Raw genomic sequence first — 24744 nt, forward strand, 5'->3', positions numbered from 1 at the left:
AATTTTAAAAATAACTTTAAAAGAATATAATATACCTTTTTTAAAAAATAAAGTTTCAGTAAATAATACTTTTACAGAGAAAGAGAAACATTGTAACTTCTTTTTACAGAAATCTCAATATTCTGGAACTTGAAGGGCCTGGTACTTCTCATCCAATTCCAGGTAGGACATCTTGTCATGTGACCCTCTGATTCTCTTCATAATTTCAGCTCCATGACATTTAGAGGCAAGTGGTATCTTTTAAAAACATTCAGTCCTGGCCCTCTGTGATTCAGTGACCAACCACCTATTCCTAGGTTTGCAATTCTTAGAGCTGCTCTTTTGCCCTGGTCATCAAATCCCTGTTTTGCTTGTTGTCTTCAATACCACCTATTATTAATGGGGCTCAGTCTTGCTCTTACCAGTTCTTCTCCCAGAAGCCAACATTGACTTAATATTTCTCATTAGCTCTGTCCCCTACATTATTTTCCTACCTAGTCACTCCTAGTCAATTCTTCTGGGCAGTTAACCTAGCCTGCAGAACAAAGCCTCAAGTTCTCAACATGGCATTAATGATCCTTTAGGAAGTAGTCCCAATTGTATCTGTCATCAAATTTCATTAGCTGCCCACAGCACCTTACACCTTCTTACCTCCAAGCTTGGCTAAGTTTACATTAGTCAAACAGATGCAGATTAGATATCTTCTACAAGAAATCCTTCCTTTTTGTGGTCCTCCTATGTGCTCCCACTGCACTTTGTGCATTAACCTATTAAAGTATATCACAAGGCATTGTGATCATCAAGTTACTGATATCTCCTCTGCTAGACTATTATCTTCCTGAAGGAAAGAAAAGGGAGTGGCTTGGACTTCATTTCATTCCCAATGTCTAGCTATTATTTGGTAGTCATTCAAAACTTTAAAAAATAAAAAATAATGAATACAATAGTTAGATTCTTAAGAGCAAATAGTGTTGTCATAGACTCCTATGCAATCTCTTTAAGGTCAACCATAGTGCTTTGCACAACACTAATAGTAATAATAATAATAATAGCAACAACACCATCAACTACTATTGCAACATTAATAGCAGTTGCTGAAATTACTGGAGCATTTGCTATGTACCAGTCTTTCTGGTAAGTGACTTACACAGCTTACAATTCAATTTATCAGTGTTGAGCTGACAAACTTGCTATATGACAGCTGTCACATTGCATAAATTAACAACACTCTCTGGATTAATTGCCAAATACCTTGTCACTTTTCATGATTTAAAACTACTTCTATAGTAAACTGAATAAATTCTCACCATGGTGCCTACAAAATGGCAAAACTGTAAGCAAAATATTTAGTAAGCTTGACTTTCTAGAGACTATTCTTACTCATGATAAATGCATACTGGGCAAGATCCTCATCTAATTGTACATCTTTGCTAGTCAGATTAAATCACATTATCAAAAGTTATCACTGTAATTTTGAGCATACTCATTTTCACAGTCTAAGGAAAAATTCAAATGAATACTTAATTTTTAATTTTTTTAACTTAAATAAAATGATAGGGTTGCAGGTATTATTTTCTGAGTATGCACTCGAACTATTTTTAAATTGAAGTATAACTCACTGACACTATATTAACTCCAAGCTCAACCTAGTGATTCAATATTTCTCTACATTACAAAATGATCACCTTGATAAGTCTAGTTATGATCTGTCACCATACAAATATATTATGATATTATTGACTATATTCCCCATGCTGTACATTTTATTCCCATGATTTATTTATTTTGTAACTAGAAGTTTGTACCTCTTAATCTCCCTCATTTATTTCATTCATCCTCCCACCCTCAGCCCATCTGGAAACCACCTGTTTCACCTCTGTATCAATGACTCTGTTTCTGTTTTGTTATGTTTGTTCATTAGTTATGTTTTTTAGATTCCACATATAAGTGAAATCATACCATATTTGCCTTTCTCAGTATGACCTATTTCACTTGGCAAAATATCCATTAGGTCCACCCATGTTGTCTCAAATGGCAAAATCTCATTCTTTTAAACAGCTATGTAATATATTACATCATCTATTTTGTATATATATATGTGTGTGTATATATATGTATATGACATCTTTATCCATTAATCTACTGATGAGCACTTAGGTTGCTTTCATGTCTTGACTATTTTAAATAATGCTACAGTGAACATAGGGGTGCACATGTCTTTTTGAATTAGTGTTTTTGTTTTCTTCAGATAAATACCCAGGAGTAAAATGTTGAATCACATGGTAGTTCTATTTTTAATTTTTTAAAGAACCTCTATACTATTTTCCATATTGGCTGCACCAATTTACATTCCTCCAAACAGTGCATAAACGTTCCCTTTTCTGCACAACCTCACCAACACTTATTTGTTGTCCTTTCAATAACAGCCATTCTGATAGATGTAAGGTGATATCTCACTGAGGTTTTGGTTTGCATTTCCCTGATGAGTAATGATGTTGAACATCCCTGCGTCTGTTGGCCATCTGTATTTCTTCTTTGGACAAATGTCTATTCAGTTCCTCTGTTCATTTTTTAATCAGCTTATTTGTTTTCTGATGTTGTATAAGTTCATTGAATATTTGGATATTAACCTCTTACCATATATATCATTTGCAAATATCTTCTCCCATTCAGTAGGCTGCCTTTTCTTAGTGTTTATAGTTTCCTTTGCTCTGGAAAAGCTTTTTAGTTTGATGTAGTTCCATTTGTTTATTTTTGCTTTTGTTGCTCTTGCATGAGGAGATATACCAAATATATATATACACATATACATGTATATTGTTAAGACCAGTGTCAAAAACATACTGCCTATGCTTCCTTCTAGGAGTTGTATGGTTTCAGGTCTTACATTTGAGTCTTTCATCTATTTTGAGGGTTTTGTTTTTGTTTTTTGTTTTTTTTTTTTGTATATGATATGAGAAAATAGTCCAGTTTAATTATTTTGAATGTAGTTATTCAGTTTCTCAACATCATTTATTGAAGAGGCTGTTTTTCCCATTGTATATTCTTGCTATTTTTGGTCATAGATTAATTGATCATGTAAGTATGGGCTCATTTCTGGGCTCTCTATTCTGTTTCATTGATCTATGTGTCTGTTTTTGTGCCAGTATCATACCGTTTTGATTACTGTAGCTTTGTAGTATAGTTTGAAATCACGGAGCTTTTACCTCTAAACTTGTTCTTCTTTCTCAAGGTTGTATTGGCTATTCAAAATCTTTTGTAGTTACACACAAATTTTAGAATTATTTTTCATAGTTCTGTGAAAAATGTCATTGGAATTTTTATAGGTATTGCATTGAACCTGTAGATTAACTTGGGTAGTATGTTCATTTTAGCAACATTAATTCTTCCAATCCATGAGCACAGTGTATCTTTCTGTGGATTTGTGTCAAAATCAATTTCTTTCATCAGTGTCTTACAGTTTTCTGAGTAAAAGTCTTTTTACCTCCTTGGTTAGATTTATTCAGGGGTATGTTATTTTTTGATGCAAATGTAAGAGTAAATTGTTTTCTTAAATTCTCTTTCTGATAGTTTCTTTTTAATGTATAGAAATGTAACAAAATTGTGTATATTAACTATTCCCACAACTTTACTGAATTTATTTATGAGTTCTAATATTTTTTGGCAGTGTCTTTAGAATGCTCTATAGTATTGTGTTATCTGCAAACAGTGACAGTTTTACATCTTCCTTTCCATTTTGGATTCCTGTTAGTTCTTTTCTTTGTCCGACTGCTGTGACTAGGACTTCCAATACTGTGTTGAATAAAAGTGATGAGAGTGGGCATTCTTTTCTTGTTTCTTATCTTAGAGGAAATGCTTTTAGCTTTTCACCATTGTGTTTGTTACCTGTGGGCTTGTCATATAAAGCTTTTATTACATTGAGGTATGGTCCCTCTATACCACATTCTTGAAAATTTTGGTCATAAGTGGATGTTGAATTTTGTCATAAGCGTTTTCTTCATCTATTGAGATAATCACATGAGTTTTATTTTTCAATTTGTTAATGTGAGGTGTTGCAATGATTGATTTGCATATATTGAACTATCCTTTCATCCTTGGGTAAATCCTACTTGATTAGCGTTTATGGTCCTTTTAATGTGTTGTTGAATTAAGTTTGCTAATATTTTGTCAATGATTTTTGCATTTATATTCTTCATTGATGTTGACCGGTAATTATCTTTTTTTTTTTATTTTGGTGGTGTCTTTGTCTAGTTTAGGTGTTAGCATGTTGCTGTTCTCTTGGAACGACTTTGTAAGCATCCCTTCCTCTTGAATATTTTGGAGTAGTTTGAGAAGGATATGTATTAATTCTTCTCTAAATGTTTGGTAGAATTCACTTGTAAAGCCTTCTGGTCCTAAACTTCTTTTTTTCAGTTCTGGTTCAGTTTAATTACTCATAACTTGTCTGTTCATATTCTCTATTTCTTCCAGACATAGTCTTAGGATACTGTACATTTCTAGGATTTTATTCATATCAATCAGGTTGTCCATTTTATTGACATATAACTGTTTGTAGTAATCTCTTATGATCCTTTGCATTTCTGTGGTGTCAGCTGAAAATTCTCTTTCGTTTTTGATTTCATTTATTTTGGGACCTATCTCTCTTTTTCCTTTGACAGGTCTGCCAAAATTTACTAATTTTTTTAATCTTTTCAAAGAACCAGTTCTTAGTTTCATTGATCTTTTCTGTTTTTTTTTTTTTGTTTGTTTCTATTTTATTTATTCCTGCTTTGATGTTTATTATTTCTTTCCTTCTACTAACTTTGAATTTTGTTTGTTCATCTTTTTCTAGTTTTTTGATTAGGTCGTTTATGTGAGACTTTTCTTGTTTCCTGAGATGGGCTTTTATCACTATAAAGTTTCCTCTTAGAAATGATTTTGCTGAATCCCATAGATTTTGGATAGTTGTGTTACCATTTTCTTTTATCTCCAGATAATATTTGATATCCATCTTGGTTTTTTCAGTGACCCATTGTTTGTTTAGTGCCATATTGTTTAGCCTTCATGTGTTTGTGTTTTTTGCATTTTTTCCTCTATAGTTGATTTCTAGTCTCATAGCATTGTGGTCAGAAAAGATGCTTGATATCATTTCAATCTTCTTGAATTTATTAAGATATATTTTGTGGCCTAGCATGTGATCTATCCTGGAGAATATTCCTGGTGCACTTGATAAGAATGTATTCTGCTGCTTTGGAATGGAATGTTCTCCATATATCTATTAAGTACATGTATTAAGTACATCTAGTCTAATATGTCACTTAAGGCCCTTGTTTCCTTACTGATTTTCTGTCTACATGACCTATCCATTGATATAAGTGGGGTAGTAAAGTCCTCTACTATTATTCTGTTACTGTAAATTTCTCCATTTATGCTTACTAGTATCTTGTGCATGTATTTATGTGCTCCTATATTGGGTACCTTTATATTTATAATTCTTATATCTTCTGCTTCATCTGTTCATCATTATATAATGTTCTTCTTTGTCTCTTGTTACAGTCTTTGTTGTAAAGTCTATTTTATCTGATATAAATATTGCTACCCCAGCTTTCTTTTCATTTCCATTTGTATGGTACACTTTTTTTCCATTCCTTCACTTATGGTCTGTGTTAGAATTGAAGTGAGTCCCTTATGGCAATATATATATGTGGGTCTTGCTTTTTTTTTAATCCATTCAGCCACTCTTTTGATTGGAACATTCACTTCATTTATATTTACAGTAATTATTTATTGGAATGTTAATCTCTTTCTTGTCGTTTAGCTCTTTTCCCTTTGATTTGATGACTCTCTTTAGTGTTATGTGTGGGTTCCTTTCTCTTTTTTTTGTGTTTGCATATATTATATAGTTGTGGTTTGTGCTTACTATGAGGTGTGTATAAAACAATATGTACATTACATGATTAAGTTAATGATCTTTTTACATTTGAATTCAATGTAACAACCATTGATTTTCACTCCCTGCAGCCAGTTTAGTGTTTTTGACCTTATATTTTACAACTTTTTGTTTTGTGTATTCCTTAACTACTTATTGTGAATATAGATTATTTTACTAACTTTTTCTTTTAAACTTCCTACTAGCTTTGCAGGTGGGTTTGATCTACTACCTTTCCTGAATATTTGCCTTTAGTCATGGGATTTTTCTTTTCTAATTTTCATATTTCTAGTGGTCATCTTTTCTTTTCCACCTTGAGAAGTCCACTTAATATTTCTTGTAAAATCATTTTAGTGGTGCTAAACTCTTTCATTTTCTGTTTGTCTATAAAACTCTTAATTTCTTCTTCAAATCTGAGTGATAGCATTTCTGAGTAGATAATTCTTGTTTGTAGGCTTTTTCCTCTTATTACTTTAAATATTGTACCACTCTTTCTGGTTTGCAAAGTCTCTGCTGAAATGTCAGCTGATTGTCTTATGGGAGTTCTCTTGTGTGTAACTAATTGCTTTTCCTTGTTGCTTTTAAGATTAGCTCTTTGTCTGCATTTTATGCCATTTTTATTATAATGTGTTTATTGTGGACCTCTTCTGAATTGATCTTGTTTGGGAATCTCTGTGCTTCCTGGACCTGGATGGCTCTGTCCTTTCCCAGGTTAGGGAAGTTTTCAGCTGTTATGTCTTCATATAAGTTTTCTGCTCCTTTTTGTCTCTCTTCTCCTTTTGGGAGCTCTATAATGTGAATATTAGTTACACTTGATATCGTACCCAAGGTCCCTTAAAAAATCTTAATTAAAATTTTAATTTATTATTTTTTTCTTTTTTCTGTTCAGCATGGGTGATTTCCACTACTCTGTTTTCCAGTTCACTGATCCATTCCTCTGTATATCATCAAATCTACTTGACTCCTTCAAGGGTATTTATTTCAGTTATTGTATTCTTCAGCTGTTTGGTTCTTGTATATATTTTCTAACTCTGTTAAGCTTCTGTATGTCTGTGTTCATCCAGTCTTCTCATTGAGCATCTTTATGATCATTATCTTAAACTCCTTATTGGGTAGAATCTTTATCTCCATTTTCCCTAGCTCTTCTTTGTTTTTATCTTGTTCTTTTGTTTGGAGCATATTCTTCTGTTGTCTCATTTTGCCTAATTTTCTGTTTTTATTTCTATGTACTAGGTAGTTTGTTAATATTTCCTGATCTTGGAAAAATGGCCGTATGTTGGAGATGCTATGGGGCTCAACAGTACACTCCTCTCTGGTCACCAGAGCTACATACTCTAGGGTTGCCCCTGTGTGGGCTTCATGAGACCTTCTGTTGTAGTGGGGACAAGTACTGTGGCTCATTAGTAGGTGGAGCTGCCCTCTAACATATTTGGCTATCAGGCTCTGCTTCATACTGAAGCTGTCAGCAACTGGTACCCTGTGCAGCTGGCTGCCTGGCCTGAGGCATCTCAGGGCTGGTGCCTGTCCACTGGTGGGTGGTGCTGGGTCCTGGTAGTGGGGGCCCAGGTGGTAGGGCCCAGGACTGGAGCCAGCCTGCTAGAGGGTGGGGCTGAGTCCTTGGCCCACTATTAGTTGGGGCTTGGTCCTTACACTGTTGTTGCTCAGCTCAGGAGATCCTGGGACTTGTGCCAACTGGTGAGTGGGTAAGTGAGCCCCGAATGCTTATGAGCTACAGGGAGGATTCCAAAGTTGTGCTTGTCAGCACCAGTGTGCTCGTGGTAGAATGGGCTCCCCAAATGGTTGCAGCCTGCATCTGTATCTCCAGCGGGAATCCCAGTTGTCACCTGCCCCTAAAGGCGACTCTCTAAGATCAGCACTTGGGTCTGCCCTAGGCTCTTTTCAAATTACTGCCTCTACACTCATCGGCAGAGTGCGTGAGAATTTGTGGGCCTCCTTTAAGTGCATAGCCTCTGTTTCTTACAGCCATTTTCCTCTCTCATACACAAGCCACATTTACCTTTAAAGTCAGGTATTCTGGGGGCTCATCTTTCCATTGAAGGACCCCCAGGCTGTGGAGACCAATGTGGGGATCAGACACTGCTCCTTGGTGGAGAACCCTTGAAATTGTGATTATTCTCCCATTTGGGGGTTGCCTACCTGGAGCTGTAGGTCTTGACTCTATTGCGTCTCCACGCATTATACCCATCTGGTTGTGGTTTCTTCCTTAAAGCTTTAGTTGCTGAAAATCTTTTCTTCAGGTTGTTCTCATTGATAGTTGCTCTGTAAATAGTTGTAATTTTGGTACGCTCATGGGGGAAGGTGAGCTCAGAGTTTTCATACTCTATCATCCTACCCACACCTCCCACTGTATACTTTAATAACTTTTTACTACCTATATTTTTGAAAATAATATGGCTTCCCCATTATTTGATGTACTACAGCCTTCACAGATATCTATCTTTTGTTGTGCAACTCTATTTTGAACTATTATATGTGTATGCAACATTATCACAATAGTACACATTTAAAAAACCACTCACAATTCCATCATTTAAGATTTGTCTAACATCACTTTTCTATAATTTCTATGGCTTATCAACACACATATTTCAAATGCTGCAATTCATGAAACATAAAATTTTATGTTTTACTATTTTATTTGTGTTTACATCATAATCATGTCTCATTGTTTCATATATTCTCTTTAATTCACCCTTCAAGTCATTGCATTACATTCCACTGAGTTGATGTACTATTATTTGCTACACCACTACCATATTACTGAATAATTTTGGTTGCTTCAAACATCTTTTCCTATTGGCAAGAAAGCTGTAATAAATACCATTGTTCATTTTAGACTTACTTCATTATTTCAGGATGAATTGCCATGCATGGGATTACTAATTTTAAATCTATGCACATTTCCTATTTATTGTAAGAGATATTAATGCTCTAGCTTAAACCTGAAATCTTTTTTTTCCAATCTTACTCATAATTATGTAAATAAACACAATATAATGCACTGAAACTTTAAAGTATCATAAGCACATAGAGAGGAATGAATAAAACAGTCAAGAACCTCCCTTATAAAAGTTAAATGTAGACAAGACAGGGTTAAAAGTAAAAAACACTAATCATTTAATAAATATGTATGGGCCAGATACTGCTAATTAATTTTAATCCTATGAGTTACTTTTTTATGTCAAGAAAATTATTTTTCAATTATATTCTAAGTGGTTAGTAGAAAGACTATATTTCAATTTTTTACTATGGTTCAGAATATCTTTCTTAACATTGTTAGTAGTGTAATTTTTTCCTGTTGATTTTCATGGAAGTTTTCAAGTAGATTGTTACATAATTTACAAATAATGAGAACTTTGCACTCCACTTTGTCTTAGATATTTATACATGTTAAGACTGTCTTGCAAAAGATAAAATAAACAGGTGTTTTAAGAAATTTTGAAGTGCTGACTCAATGTTTAAATTACTTCACATAACCCACAAAGCAAACTGATAATCACAATACTACTAACTGAAAGTTTAAAAAGGGAATGGAAAGAATAAAGTTTCATTTTTGCTTTACAGAAATATGAGGTCAAAAGTTGTATAGTCACAAATGCCAAATATGAAGGAAAAAATTGGGAGAAGTGCTGTTTTCATAACTTCTAAAATTAAAAATAAACCCGACCTTCATGTGCAGTATAAATCTTGAACTAAACATACGTTAAGGTTAAAGTGATTTGAACCATATATGGTGAATATGAGAACTTTCTTTGTAAAACTCTCAATATAAAGATATAGATTATGACAAACATGGAACAAGAAAATATATATCTTTGACACTGAAAATATTTAGATCAATAATTGTAGAATAGGAAGAGTCATATTGCTATGGAGTGAAATGATTTTTCAATTAGTTCGCAATATACTTTCAAAAAACATTTTTTCATGACTATATAGGATCACCCTAATCATACTATAAATTAATAACAAAATAAAATGTACATGATAAAACATATTTTAGTCTCCAAAATATGCACTATATATATATTTTAAATGTTCTATTTTATACTATTAATAAAAATGGTTTTATTGAATCTAAAACAAGTATCCAAATTTGTGCTTAAAATGTTTATGGTTACCCCAAAATAAAGTGCCTAGAGAAGAAATTGGAAACTCAGGTGACTATGAATCCATTCTACCGAATTCTTATATATGTGCTACAACAGCTTAAGCAGTCAGAAATATCAATAAAAAAATTTAAATGTTTCAAGGAGTAAATTTTAAATCATAATTAAATACAAGTATTTTGAAAAAATTAATATTGACATTAAAATGCAGTATTACACATAATTCCAGTTGCTGCCTAAAATGTTTACCTAAAATATTTGAAATACTATGATTTTGTGGTGCAAGGAAATTTTATTTAATTCTCTGCCTATACTGTGTTGGCAATTTCTCACTTTGTCCTAATGTGAGTCTAGCCCCAGTTATAAAGTACTATTAATATTATCAGGTAATACTTCCTGGCAGTACAGAATTAAGCTCTGACACAGAGTAATTTTAGATTATTCTGTGCAATTTCTCTAAGTATTTTTGTTTCTTTGTTTGTAAAATACTTTTTGAATACTCTGCTAACAAAATATTTTTAATCATTTTATGGAGTCATATGATATAAACAACAACAATAAAAAAGTCTTCCATTCCTTTCCCTTATATCTTAAGAATTAGAGCCATTTTTTGTGATCTTTATTCAGCTAAAAGTTACTTTTTAAGATAATTTCAAATAACATGGGAATTTGAGTTAATGAATATAACGAGTAATTCAAAATGCCAAGTCTGTCTTGTTATATAATAGCTACCATTTCCTGAACTTACTACATACCTATGGTGGAATTTATTAGCCATTGTGGAATGTAAGTTATTTAACAAATATTTATTGTCTACTATGTTCAGAGCACTGTGCAATTCAGCAGTAAATAGAGTAGATACAGTCCTTGCTTGGAGCCTATGACAAGAAGGATCTGACTCCAAGTTTATCTCTAACGTCTAGAGATAGGATTTTAAGTATTATCCTATACTGATGTAAACAATGACACACCACTGTGCAATGGGAATGAGTGAATCATTAAGTTGAGAGCTGGGAGAGAATTCATCCAACTGTAAAAGACAAATCAATTCTTTGGGGTCACAAAAATGGCACAAAATTTATATAACTCACAATAAACGTTTCTGAATTTCTACAAATATTGTTCCCTTTCATATATCTAGCCCCATGTGGACCTATGTAACAACAGACAGTTTGGACAGTACTAGAGGTTGGAGAGAGTCTTCTGACTTTTACACATAGCAGCAAAAATCTAGAAGATAATGTGAATATTTGGTATTTGATAGGGAAAGACCTGCAAAGACAAGAAAGCCTGGCAAGTTCAAGGAACAGAGGGGAGACAGGTGTGCCTGGAATTGAGTGAGTAAAAGTGATTGGAGTAAGAAAATGGAGGTGATATCAGAGGGGAGAGTGAAAAGGGCTGATCATGGAGCCTTGTGGGCACCTGAAATAAATTTTTTTTCCCCCAACTTTATTGTGGTACTATTGACAAATAAAAATTGTATATATTTAAAGTGCACAACTTGATGATTTGATATAAGTATACATTGTGAAATGATTACCTACAATCAAACTAATAAGCATATCCATCACCTCACATAGTTATCAATCTGTGTATGTATGTGTGTGTGTGTGTGTGTGTGTGTGTGTGTGTGTGTTTGTGGTGAGAACACTTGAGATTTACCCTCTTAGCTAATTTCAGGTAAATGATGCATTATTTGTTTATAGTCACCATGCTACTCCATCTTATAACTGAAATACATCTTATAAATGAAAGTTTTACCTTTTGACAAACATCCCCCATTTCTCCACCCCTCAGCCCCTGGTAACCACCATTCTATTCTCTGTTACTATGAGTCTAACTTTTTCACATTCTACATATAAGCGAGATAATGCAATATTTGTCTTTTTGTGTCTGGCTTATTTCCCTAAGCATAATGTTCTCGAAATTCATCCATAGCCTCACAAATGGCAGGATTTCCTTCTTCTTTTAAGGTGAATAATATACCATTGTATATATATGTATATGTATACGTCACACTTTCTTTATCTACTCATCTTGTTGACCCTTAGCTTGTTTCCATACCTTGGCTACAGTGAATAATGCTGTAACGAACATGGGAGTGCAGATACCTCTTTGAGATAGTGTTCCCCACCCCGTTTGGATACATACCAAGAAGTGGGATTGTTTGATAGGAACCTTGGCAGACATTGAAGGGTTTTAGACAGTGCGGTTATATGATCTGATGCATGATTTTACAGGATCATTCTGCATGCAGAACTGACAATAGGCTGGAAGGATGGGGCAAGGGAGGAAACAAGGGAACGAATGTGGAGGATATTCCAATATGAAGGTGAGATGTGATGGTACCTTTGGCTAGGATTGTGGCAGTGGAAGGGGAGAAAAGTGGGTGCCAACAGGATTTGGCTTTATCCTTAGGTTTTATTTACTAAATAAATGGGACGATGGAGTTGCCCTTATTTTGAATGGAAAAAGAGAAGCAGGGGAGTAGGTTCATAAAGGAAGATCAGTAGCTCAAGTTTAAGTATGTTGAATTTGGCATCTGAGTGGAGAGGTCAAGTAGGAACCTTAGTATGCAACTCTCAAGTGCTTCCTCTCCTCACTTCTCTGAGCCTATAGGTCTGTATGTTGGATATTTCAAAGCTGACCAAAGATATTCAGTGATTTTGACATTTGGGTTTTCTTCTTATTCTGGATCACACTGCTTATTGGTAAGTTACCACCTGGACTCCAGTTATTTCTATTATCTTATTATTCCCAGGCTTAAGCCAATATTCTCTTAAGTATAAAGGGCCATTATTGTTCTCTGTTTTGTGGGCTTCAATTTAAAGGAACAATTTCTGATTGATAATTACACGTTGTCCTTTCCCTGACAAAATTTAAGCATTTTAAAGGAAAAATCATATTTTCAACTTTTAATTCCAAAAGTTCAATGGCATACATACAGAAAAGGCAAAATATACACTTGAAAAATTGAAGAAATATTCTGTGTGAGTAATGTGATATAGTTATACAAGTGATGTGAGAAAGGCACAGTTCCAGATTTCAAGGACAATAAAGTTGAAACAGAGGAATATTCAACAAAGGAAGAAACATTTTAAAATAAAATAAAAATGAATGAAAGGAGCAAATATTGCTCCATGGGAGATGTGTAGCATAGAATAAGAAATGAATTGACATTAAATACCAAGAGATTATAAACTACTGAATAGAAGAGTCACAAAGTTCAATTCTGATCAATTGAAAGGAGTTTAGTCACAAATCAACATTATGGAAATATAATTTATCTCTTTGAACAAGTATCTTTCTTCTCACTCTCTCATATAACATCTTTTCTTTTATGAAACAAAACTATATTGCACATGAAATTGGATCATACTTTGTACTTACTAGACTTGGTTAAATGTACTTTCAGTTAACTAGTGTTAATAAATCTGTTTCTATGGAAATAATGATAACTATGATTCTTCAGTAGGTGGTTGTAAATGAAGCTGGTCATATTTAAGAACAAATCATTTTGTGATAAATGAACAGACAAACATTTGACAAAGTAAAAGGAACCAAATGATTTCTGGTTTTTTTCCTTCCTTTTCTTTTCCTTTTTTTTGAATAAATGATGAAATGCTTTCTTTACTCAGGGCTGTGAGCTTGGTTTTCTATATTAATTGTGAAGACCCTTTACTGTATTTCCTTGAATGCTCTTCCATACAGCTTTCACCTTTGCCTCTTAACACTATCCTTTCTAGCTCCAGTTTAAAGCACTGACTTTTGCTTGTTCCCTTTGATGTAAAGAACTAGTCAGTAGTCCAATGGAATCATCCTTTTTCTTTTCTTTTGCCTTTTTTTTTTCTGAGCTCTAAGAACTTTAGGTGCTGTTTATAGTTTTTCTTACTGTCCTCAGCTTTAAGAAGAATATATATATTTAACACTGCATTCTTCCATACGTAACAATATACAGTGTACTGAAACATATCCTCTACAAGGTTGACTAATTCTGCTTTCCATTCTCTTTCATACCACAATAACTAAATATTCAATGTTTTTATCTTGTCCAAAGGAACTTTGAGAGTATTCATTTGAACAATCAGATTTTGTTATTGTTGTGAACCCAGTCACAACAGCAGCTTACACTCTTCAGGGAACACTCTTAAAAATCACCTTCTATAAAGTAAGGGCAGAGCTTCTTCTGTTATTGCTATTTTGTTTCTCTGTTCCTTGGCACTTTTTTTTGATTTTCATTTTCTCTCTTTAGGTTTTTACTTTCCCCAAAGATTATGAAGCTGCATGGAAAGCTTAACTTTCCCATGCATAAATAAATAATATATGAAAATGGTATTTATAATAATATATTATATAAAAATATACATTTATATATAATATATAAAATATATTGTATATATATATAATTTATTTATATTCCCATATAGAAAGTATATCCAGGTGAAGTCACTATAAATAAATGAGTGCCTGGGAAGCTCAATGTATATCAAATCCCCTAAGAAGAAGATTGCTACCCAAAGATTTATGCTGAAACTCCTATTTAAAAAAAAGTCTCCTTCCAATTAGAAAACAAAATTACTTGATGATATTACCTTTTATTTATATCTATATTTTCTTATTTTTTACTTAAAAATCATAGATATAGAATTGAAGTAAATAATGCTCATGGAGATCTTGGGCAAGGAATAATGAACTACCAGAATGAAATACATTCAGTAATGTCCTATCTGTTGATTACTGTTGTATAAACATGATATAGCTATAGTTTCATTAAATGCATATTATACTGAGATCCCTATTCATTTGCTCGGGCACCACAAAGTCCATACGAACCAATCCCTACTCTGAAGTTTATAATCTAGTGAAGAAGCACATTAAAATGAGAAATAGAGAATATCGAAATAAAAAGCATGCTAATTGGATGTAGAGAATAAATATAAAAATCACTAGAAAGAGATTTGGGGTTGAAGAATAGTTAAAGAGGTTGGGACATGTGGAAGATGTTGAGAATGGAAGTTATGGATAAGCAGAGACTGGCAGAGAGGCCTGAGGTAGTAAAACTAATGTGAAATGAGTGTAGTGGTTAAGGGTTGAGGAGATAAAGAGGTTTCCAGTTTGCATAAAGAATTAGTAATGAAGAAAAGTAGAAAATTGTTACATTATTAAAAGTGTGATCAAAGAGTGGGTGATCTTAAAATGTACTTGAAGGGATAGCCATAAAGGAACAAACTATAAAAACTAATGGTGATCATATTGAAGGAACATTTAAAAAGTAGGTGTGCACAAGACAGACTGACAGAGAGTAACTTCAGGCGGGAAGATCAGGTATGGGGAAAACGACGTTAATTTAGAAGTGAAGGTAGTCTAGATCATGTAGGTATAGAGAGAGAAGTTAAAAGGCCAGCAGTCATTAACAGAGAAAAGCAAGATTTGGGGGGCTCAATCAATGTGGATGCCCTCCCACAGCCTTCCATGGCAGGTGCAGAACCTCTGTGTGAAGCACTCTCAACCACATGTCCACTCTGAAAACTTAGAATGTAAGCGCCAAGAAACTAAGATCTAGCCTGTAGTTTGTGTGTGTGTGTGTGTGTGTGTGTGTGTGTGTGTGTGTGTTTTAACTGCTACACTGCCAGTGCCTAAAACAGAGCCTCACAATGAGTTTAATAAATATTTCTTGAATATTTACTATTTTAAAATATATCTTAAAGTTGAGTTTAATAAATATTTCTTGAATATTTACTATTTTAAAATATATCTTAAAGTCCACCTTTCTTTTGAAGCTTTCCCTACCTCTTTCAGTTAGTAAAACTTAAGGTGGAAGACATAGGCTTTCTGGAATCAAGTAGACCTGTATTCAACTACTGACTACTTAACTTTTCTGATTTTCAGTTTTGTTTTTTTTGTTTTTTTTTTTTTTCAGTACACAGGGCTCTCACTGTTGTGGCCTCTCCCGCTGCGAAGCACAGGCTCCGGACACGCAGGCTCAGCGGCCATGGCCCACGGGCCCAGCCGCTCCGCAGCATGTGGGATCTTCCCAGACCGGGGCACGAACCTGCGTCCTTTGTATCGGCAGGCGGACTCTCAACCACTGCGCCACCAGGGAAGCCCTGATTTTCAGTTTTCACATTTGTAAAACAGAGAATACTATTCATCTTGCAGTGCTATTATAAGGCTTAGAGATTATCAATGTAAAGTGCCTAGCTTACATTCAGGTACATATTAGTTACCCAATCCACGTAGCTATTAACCAGGAGCAGGTGTCACTCAATCATCCTCTTTTCCCTTTGATCAAATCTTGTATATTTCTGATTTATAACATTTATCACTTTGCACTAAAGTTAATATGTCTATCTTCTCTCCCGCAGTACATCAACATTTTAGTACGTCAAATACCAATCTTTTTAATGTGCCTAAGAAGTGTCTCTCAAAATTCAGCATAAGCCTTTTCTCAGTCAAGTTGTTTTGACCTACTCAACTGGACTTCAGTTCTTTCTCTTCATGTCGTTTCCTCCTGTATCTTAAAAGTACTTAGGTTTATGTTTGTCTTCACTCCTGGAGTATGAGCTCCATAAAGACTGGGGTGTTACTTTCTATTCATACATCCTGGGGACCTGGTAAACTACCCTGGGCATACATACTCATTATATGAAAGAGGAGATGAGTACAAAAATTATACAGAAGATATCTTCTACAGAACCTATTCTCAGAAAGAGAGGAGGGGCTAGTGAAACAAAGAAATTAAATGCAGACAGAGTTTAGGAACTCTGTCCTGCAGAGAGTTTTGATTAAGGAATCCAAGGTGCCATGAGAGTTTAGAGAAGCAGGCCTTACTCATGTTTCTTTATACACTTGCTTTGACATTGAAAATAGTGGCCACTGTATTTTATTTGAGAATTGGTCTGTGTGCTTGTTACTCATTCCTGATTCCAAGAACCAGCCATCACAGGATCTTTTTTTGTCAATCAGAGCACTCACTAATCTCCCACAATGTGCAGAGCAAAAAGTTGGTAAAAATGATCATTAGACATGAAGATACTGGTCTCTTCTGAGACTGGCAATCTAATTAGACAGACAAGAAGAATGAAATGAATGTACCCAGAGTCAATTTCATATCTTATTCTCAGATAAAGTTGACACCACTTTGGTGATATCAGCATATCAAGGTACAAAGCTTGGATGTGGAAATTCTGCCAAAACAGTGAAAAAAAAATCTTTCAGTTGTCATTTGGTGTCTTGTAGAATAAACAAATTAATGCATTTTGTGTTCATTTCAACTAGTTGCTGTGGGCTTAGCCACAATGAGTATGAGTATATGTGTATATCTATATATACGTATATATATAGATATACACATATATATAGAGTAAGCCTTTTTTCTTTACTCCTTGAATTTAAACTTATTAATCTACTTAAATTAGAGGGGAGATATCTAACTAAGCACTGCAGGGCATTTATAAAATTCAAAAATCTATTCATGTGTTTGAAGAAAAGCATTGATTTTTTTCCAGGAAATTATGATGCTCTTGTGCATATTATATTAAATCCAAATCTTAATTTCCAATATAGGAAATAAAGTACTTTGCCTATTAAAAATTATGTAATATCTATATTTTCAAAGTATGGCCTCTGGTAGATAGGATAAGTAGGGCAATATTTCAATATTTATTGATACATGTCTAATGAAAAAGAGAGCACATTATTTTATTTTTAAATGGATGATATTGGTAAAATGTAGCTATTTTAGTGCCCTAATACCAACATAAATCTTACAGTTTTCATTAATCTTTAAGATTGGTTTATAAACATTGAGGGGAAAATATTTTTCAGTATTACATTACATTCACTTTTTAGTATATATAATTTATTTTGATACACTGTTTTTTAGTGTTATTGTTGGAGAACTCAACGTCACTGAAAAGCACATTTAGCAAAATGTAAAATTAGTTTTAGCTTGTAACCTTTTAAAAAACAATGTAAATTAGATAGCTATAAATGCGTGCCTAAAGAAAACAACAAAATGTATATGTAAAATCAAAGTGATGGTCTCATAGAGGAGATTTAACGCAAATGGCTACCAGTAGACCCTGAACAAAATGATCAATACTCCTCTTAAAAAAAAATGCTTTAACTGTCTAGTGAAATTATAAGGATCTCATAAAGATGTGCAAACCAAAGATAGAGTAGCTGCAGTACGCCTGGAAGTGGCTAAGCTCCCAAGCAAATCATCTCTATTAGTTCCTATTCATGATTTAAATTATGCTTTTTTATCTGTTCATAACATGCAGCACTTTTTAGCCTCACATTTCTAGGCATTTTAGCTTTTGCTGACATAAATGCATTCCCAAAATAGAATGTTACAACAATTTTCTGCTAGACATTTAAGCCCATTTGTGCATTTTATTTTAAGATACTTTTTTTGAAACTTCTAACTGTGAGAGGTCTGGGAAGGTGGTGTTAGAATGAATGAGAACTTGTTTTCTAAAGCGACACTGTAGACACTTGATCTACCATTAAAAAAAAAAAAATCACAGCTTCCTACCTTGAAAACAAACATCTCACGGCGAAGAATAGCTAGAGTGTTAAAGTTCCCATCACAGATGTTGGGTTTGGCTCCAGGATAGGAAGGTCTGCCAGTGGGAGGCCGGGGAGGTTTGGGCCGGTCATTCTTCCTTGGGTCAGCTGGAGGATTAGAGCGGTGTGGGGGCACTGTCGGTAGAGGTCTTGTTGGTGGAGGAATCTTGTCAGGTGGACCTTTTGAAAATATGAGGACAGCACTTGGCTCACTTAAAACTGGAATAGTGCTGGAAAATATGCTACATAGGACAATCACTTATCAGTGGAGTGTTCAGACTAAGCAAGTTAAGAGGTCTTTAAGATTGTATACTTCCTGAAAAAACAAACCATCTTACCCAACAAACCATTGCTAAGTCTATCGGAAACTGTCTTTATTGTGCTGAATTCTGGATCCAAGTAACTAGGCCTTCTTTGTTAATTTTTAATGATTTTTAAAATAGCTTCACCACAGCCCTTATTGGAAAGTCTGCTTTCAAATAATTTTTTGGAAGTAGGTAGTGTATTAATTATAAATAAATTAAAATGAATACTGGAACCATGCATGTAAGCTCCACCAAAGTTAATCCTAGATTTTGATAGACGATTCTACACAAATATTTCTAATATTGTTAATAGCTCATTAACAAATCAAAGTTTATTCTATCCCTATGTATCTAACTGTATTTTATCAACTTTTCCTGACTTTCATTATTTTCTTCTAATGAAATGTTTTCACAGATTGCTAGAAGAGTGTTTCATTTGAATACTGAATCTAAAACACCTATTGATTAAAACACCACTAATAAAATATTAATGTAAAGAAGTATTTCTAAAAAGAGGTTTCTAAATCAAGCCAAAGTTTATAGATGTAATTTGGTACAGATGTAAAGCATCATTTCTCAAGGGATTTATGTTTTTAAAAAGAAATACAGAGCTGTTCACACTTATTATTTAGATATGGAAAGAATACTCTTTTGCAGACCTTCAGTCTAGACTACTAATTCATGAGGTCATGAGAAAGAGCCTCCTTTCAGTTAACTACTTTGGCAGAATTTCTGATGACACACACATAGGCATTGGCTAGCTCATTCAACATATGAGCTATTTAGTTTTGAGTCCCGGACATTTCTCTTTTCTCAGTATCCCCCAAATAAAGAGCAGCACAAAAGTTGACCTTTTTTTCCAAAACTAATGTTAACCTTGAGAGAATGGTCACCACTGAGACATTGAACTTGAAAAATTCATGAATGCAAAACAGATTAGTGAACTTAAACTGTGATATTTAAAAATGCAAATGACATCTTCTGAGTACTGAATATTACAGACAGCACACATTTGTTTTTGTATTGTAAAATGAAAGCTTCACTTCATTAATTTAGTAAAGCATATTCTCTATATGTTAATAATAAATGTCAAGTTCTTAACAATTTTGTGTGGAATAAATGTCTTTATAAAGGTCAATTGTCCTATTGAGGGAGTTAGGATTATAGTAAATATGTGTAATAGTGTTTCTTCCTTTTGTCTTACCTTGCATTCATTGACTGAACCCCATAAATTAAAATTATTTTACTCTACTAAAAATTTATTGTGAATTATGTGTTAGTAAACGTAGCCATTTGTTACCTTTTACCTCTTAGTCAATAATTACATGTTTTTGAGTTCATTTTGTTACATCCATCACACAAGAGTATTTTCAGCATTTTCCAAAGTGATTTGTCTAGCATCTATCAACCATCAAATATCATAAACTGAGAATCAATCTGTCAGCTTCTACCAAAGTCTCAGTATCTTATATGAAAGCCTTCTATGACTCATTGTTTTTATTGGTTATATTCATTTATTACATTTTTACCAGAATTTTAAATACTAAAGCTTAACTGACCTTTATTATAATTTCAGGTTTCAATTAAACTCAGTAAGAAAAGTTTATCAGTGCCTAGACTTTCCCATTATCTGCATATTAAGATATCTGGGATTGTTGCCAACCAAACTTGATTGATAGAAGACTTTTGTCAATAGACCAGATTTTTTTTTTCAGTATTTATCTCTCTAATATACTTAGAGCATCTATCTCAACAAAGAAACAGAGCAGAAATTCTGCACTTCACTATAGGATTAACCAAATAGAATCAGTGGTAACCTACCATATATTTTCTGGATGCCCTGCAAATCATCATTAGGTAGTTTGAAGTTGTCAGTTTCCATGTACTGGTAAAATGGAGCCATGATGGCAGTAGGGTCATTGGAATGCTCCAGTCCCAGAGCATGTCCCAGTTCATGAACCGCTACAAGAAATAAGTCATTTCCTGTGCAAATGAGAAGAAAAGACACTATTATAACTAATATCCAAGTATAGAATTGACAAGGACAATTGGTGTTATCAAAATTTTACCCAAGAAAAATAAGGGGAACTTTTTATTTCAACTATCAGTGTGATTTTATCATTGGATTATCTATGGGCAAAATCCAATATGTGATTTTAAAAAGGGGGTTGGTGGTGGGGAGGTGATGATAGTGAAGTCACAGAAATTTAGAAACTGAAAGAGAAGAATAAAGAATAAAAGTTGAAGAAAGAACATTAGCATCAGAAATTGCTACTACTGCTGTTGAAATATTCTTCCAATTAGAAAGCATGTAATATACTATATCTCACTTACGTAACCTTCATAGTGAACATAATTCTAAGAATTCAGCAAAAAATATAGGGTAGTTACAATACCTACTTTTACACAGATGAGTAAATTATGGCATAGAAGGGACAAATCTTGTCAAGAATAGCAAATCTTTGTATTTACAGAGCTGTGACAAGAACTTAGGTTATTATAACTCCTAGACTAAGGCTTCTCTTTCTTAGTAGCCTATAATAATGTAAAATAAAAGTCATAGGCTAGCAGTCATGAAAACTAGGAATCTAGTCTTAGCTCTGTAAATACAAATTCTAATCAATTCATACATAATCTGAACAAAACGTATTTATCTTAGAGGGTCTGTTTCTCACTGAAAATAAAAAAAAATCTCTTCCACTAGTAGTAAACGTGCACAGTAAATCTATTTAGCGCAAACTCTCAGAGATACTTTGTCTGACTTTGTTCAGTCAAACCCCTGCTAATGGCCTCTACATGTTGTCCACTCCTGGATCATCATAACTCAGCTCCTGAGGAAAAGAGCCAGTCCTCCATGTATATTTGTAAATTCCAAAAATTTAGTCGAACCACATGAGCATCAATGAGTTGGGGCTGTTATTCTTCTGTGGTGACAGATACAAAGAGAAGAAAGAGCCTAAAATTAAAACTCATGATCCCAAAATGTCAAATATAAGAGATTATTATTACCTTAAGAATGCATTTAAAGGAATTAAAGAACATGACTTAAGGACAAAACAGGGAGTGAAATTATAGGGTGCATATAGGGAAAAATGTATAGTGGGAGAAAGGACAACTTCCGGTAACTGTCTTTGCTTAAATTTTTATTTTTCTACTGCCTGCAAGATAGTTCCACATTCTGCATTGTTGGGAAATGCAGAACAAGTTTGTTTTTAGAGGAGGAATTATAATGATTTGAGGAAGTAAGGACAGAGAGTGGAATTTCACAACGTCAGACAGTGGAGAATAAAAAGGCACAGGAGTTCAGAGATACTGGAGAACAGGATTTTTTTTAAGATGTCACTTTGAGTTAAAAAAAAACAAACAATGAAACATGCTATCAGGGATCATCTAGTGAGCATGTGCTAGTCACAGGCAGAGATAAAAAACAGAAGGAAGGAGGGAGTCATTTAATAAGAGATGTAGGAACTGTGAGACTGTTTGTGAGTACGTAAAATAGGGAAAAGACTTCAGGTTGTCTCTCATAGGATACTCACAGGTGAGAGGAAGGTAGGGAGAAGATGAGTCACAGGCATTTTTATATGTCAGACATCTAACACCAACTCTGGAATGAGCACCTCTGTGATTTCATATCAGAGACATCTTTGTTAAGGTACAAATTTGATATAGATGAGACACTGCAACTGCAAATAAGGTGCAAAGTGGTAGGACACATATATGCTCAGCTTCTGGGCATACTCACACCCAGAAAATACATGTAAAATTTGGCTGGAATATGCCATCAGTGGGCTAAAAGTGAAATAATTATTTTTATCAAAAACCGACCTAGGGCTTCCCTGGTGGCGCGGTGGTTGAGAATCCGCCTGTCGATGCAGGGGACACAGTTTCGTGCCCCGGTCCGGGAAGATCCCACATGCCGCGGAGCGGCTGGGCCCATGAGCCATAGCCGCTGAGCCTGCGTGTCCGGAGCCTGTGCTCCGCAACGGGAGAGGCCACGACAGTGAGAGGCCCGCGTACCGCAAAAACAAAACAAAACAAAACAAAAAAACAGACCTAATTACAAAACAACGATCCATCAAGCAGCCAAAGGACCAACGAAAAACAAGGCAGTGGAACCAAGAGCAGAAAACTCAAGGGTTGGCATTCAAGGTTCCCAGGAAGCTCTGGTGACAGCTAAGCTCAGCAAGACCATAGCGCTGGTTTGGAAAATACCTCTAGACTCTCCTGGCCTTCTTTTATCAAAACAGATACAACTTCTTTGTCAGAAAGTCCCAATGTGGCTTTACAGGGATTATGCCTTGTCTTTATTCTTCAAAAGGAAAAGAATCCAATCTTCATAATTTCCTCCTGTGTATCACGTCCCCTTCCCTAGGAAAAATGTATCCTGAACTTTGTTTGTAGATAAACTTGTAGGAACTCATTCTCTCACTCTTGGTCAGATAAATATCACCGTTAATTATCCATCAACATTTTGGACCTTGTTGAATTAACAAGCATCTCAAATCTCTCACAGGAAAATAGTGCTTTAGTCACTTTTTTTTTTTTTGGCTAGTAAGAGAAATGAAAAAAAATAAAAAGTAAATCAAAATGATAACAGCAAAAGTCATTACATTTCATGTACACTTCAGATCAGTCAAGTTTTTCTAAGCATCTTTTCCAAGGGTGGAGTGATTCCTCATCTAAGGAATAAAGTAAAGCTTTAGAAGAAAATTAATAGGCTCAGGACATGAACCTATGGCCTACTGAGTTTGCCATAGCACTTTTAATCAGAAATACTGGCCAAAAGCTCTAAGTAATTACCATTCTTCAGATGATTGGCAATAATATAATTAAACCATACTTGCAGCTTCACAATAGTTTAAAAGGGTAAGTTGTTAAATGAAGTACCACCCTGTGATTTGAATGCCACTCGGAACAAAAGTTGTTGGCACATGATGAGTTTTAGACAATTAAAATCCACCAGCCCTCTTTCCTAATGGTGAAAATAATAACTGCTCCTGTAACTTATCATTAATTCACATGATTCAAGATTCTCAATTGTAATATGCCTTGATCTTATCATCATGCAGGCAATAAAGGACAAATCAGCTTCCTGGTTCTTAATACAGAAATAGTACTTGCTTCTTTTGCAAGATTCTGAGTTTTGAGTTTGTTGCTTTCAATTGAATCTCTAATCTTCTTTCCTTTGTATACTCCAATATAATTTCAGGATACTGAACTGTATATTATGAAATATAATGCATTATTTATAATTTCCTTGTCATAATTATATCTCTATATTTTATTCTAAGCTCGTTCACCCCTCCATGCATCTTCATATGCTGTCCCCTCTGCTGACAAAATACACTGAATATCAAAAATGACTATACAATATTTCATATGTAAAAATTGTCATACATGATTCTGACATCTATAATCCTATAAACGTATTCAAACACTAGCACCATTGAATCTATCTCTGGTTTCTCCCTTACTTGTGGCTGTTCCAGTCCCTCCAGAGGCAATCACTAACCTGAGTTTGAATTTCTCAATTCCTTACTTATATTTAATCAAATATGTGTGTTTAAATAAATTATAGCTTTAAAAATATAATATCATTCTGTATGTTATCTTCTGAAACTTGCTGAAACTCTGCATTTGTTTTTCTCATGTTTATCTTCTTGTTTACCTCTTTGTCAGTCTTACAAAATCTTATTAACCTTTTAAAACAAAACTCAGAAACACCTCTTCTGTGAATCCTTCTCCAACTCCCCAGGTAAATTTAGTTCCTCTGTCTCTGTGTATCCTTGGCTTTTTGTACATAACTTGATTGTAACACATATCATAATTGCCCTGACAGCTTCTGATGCAT

At 34.1% G+C, this 24744-nt stretch overlaps 1 protein-coding gene across 1 annotated transcript in view; it reads right to left on the reverse strand.

The window, feature by feature from the left end:
- MMP16 (matrix metallopeptidase 16) overlaps positions 1-24744 on the reverse strand; it is a 342254-nt gene that overhangs the window by 90170 nt on the left and 227340 nt on the right. The window contains exons 5-6 of the mRNA XM_060035200.1: positions 20715-20876; positions 18557-18768 (exon numbers count right to left, since the gene is read on the reverse strand). Coding sequence (XP_059891183.1) covers positions 18557-18768; positions 20715-20876 — 374 coding nt within the window. The remainder of the gene's footprint in view (positions 1-18556; positions 18769-20714; positions 20877-24744) is intronic.

Source organism: Delphinus delphis, chromosome 17 (genome assembly GCF_949987515.2).
Source record: "Delphinus delphis chromosome 17, mDelDel1.2, whole genome shotgun sequence".
Lineage (NCBI taxonomy): Eukaryota > Metazoa > Chordata > Mammalia > Artiodactyla > Delphinidae > Delphinus > Delphinus delphis.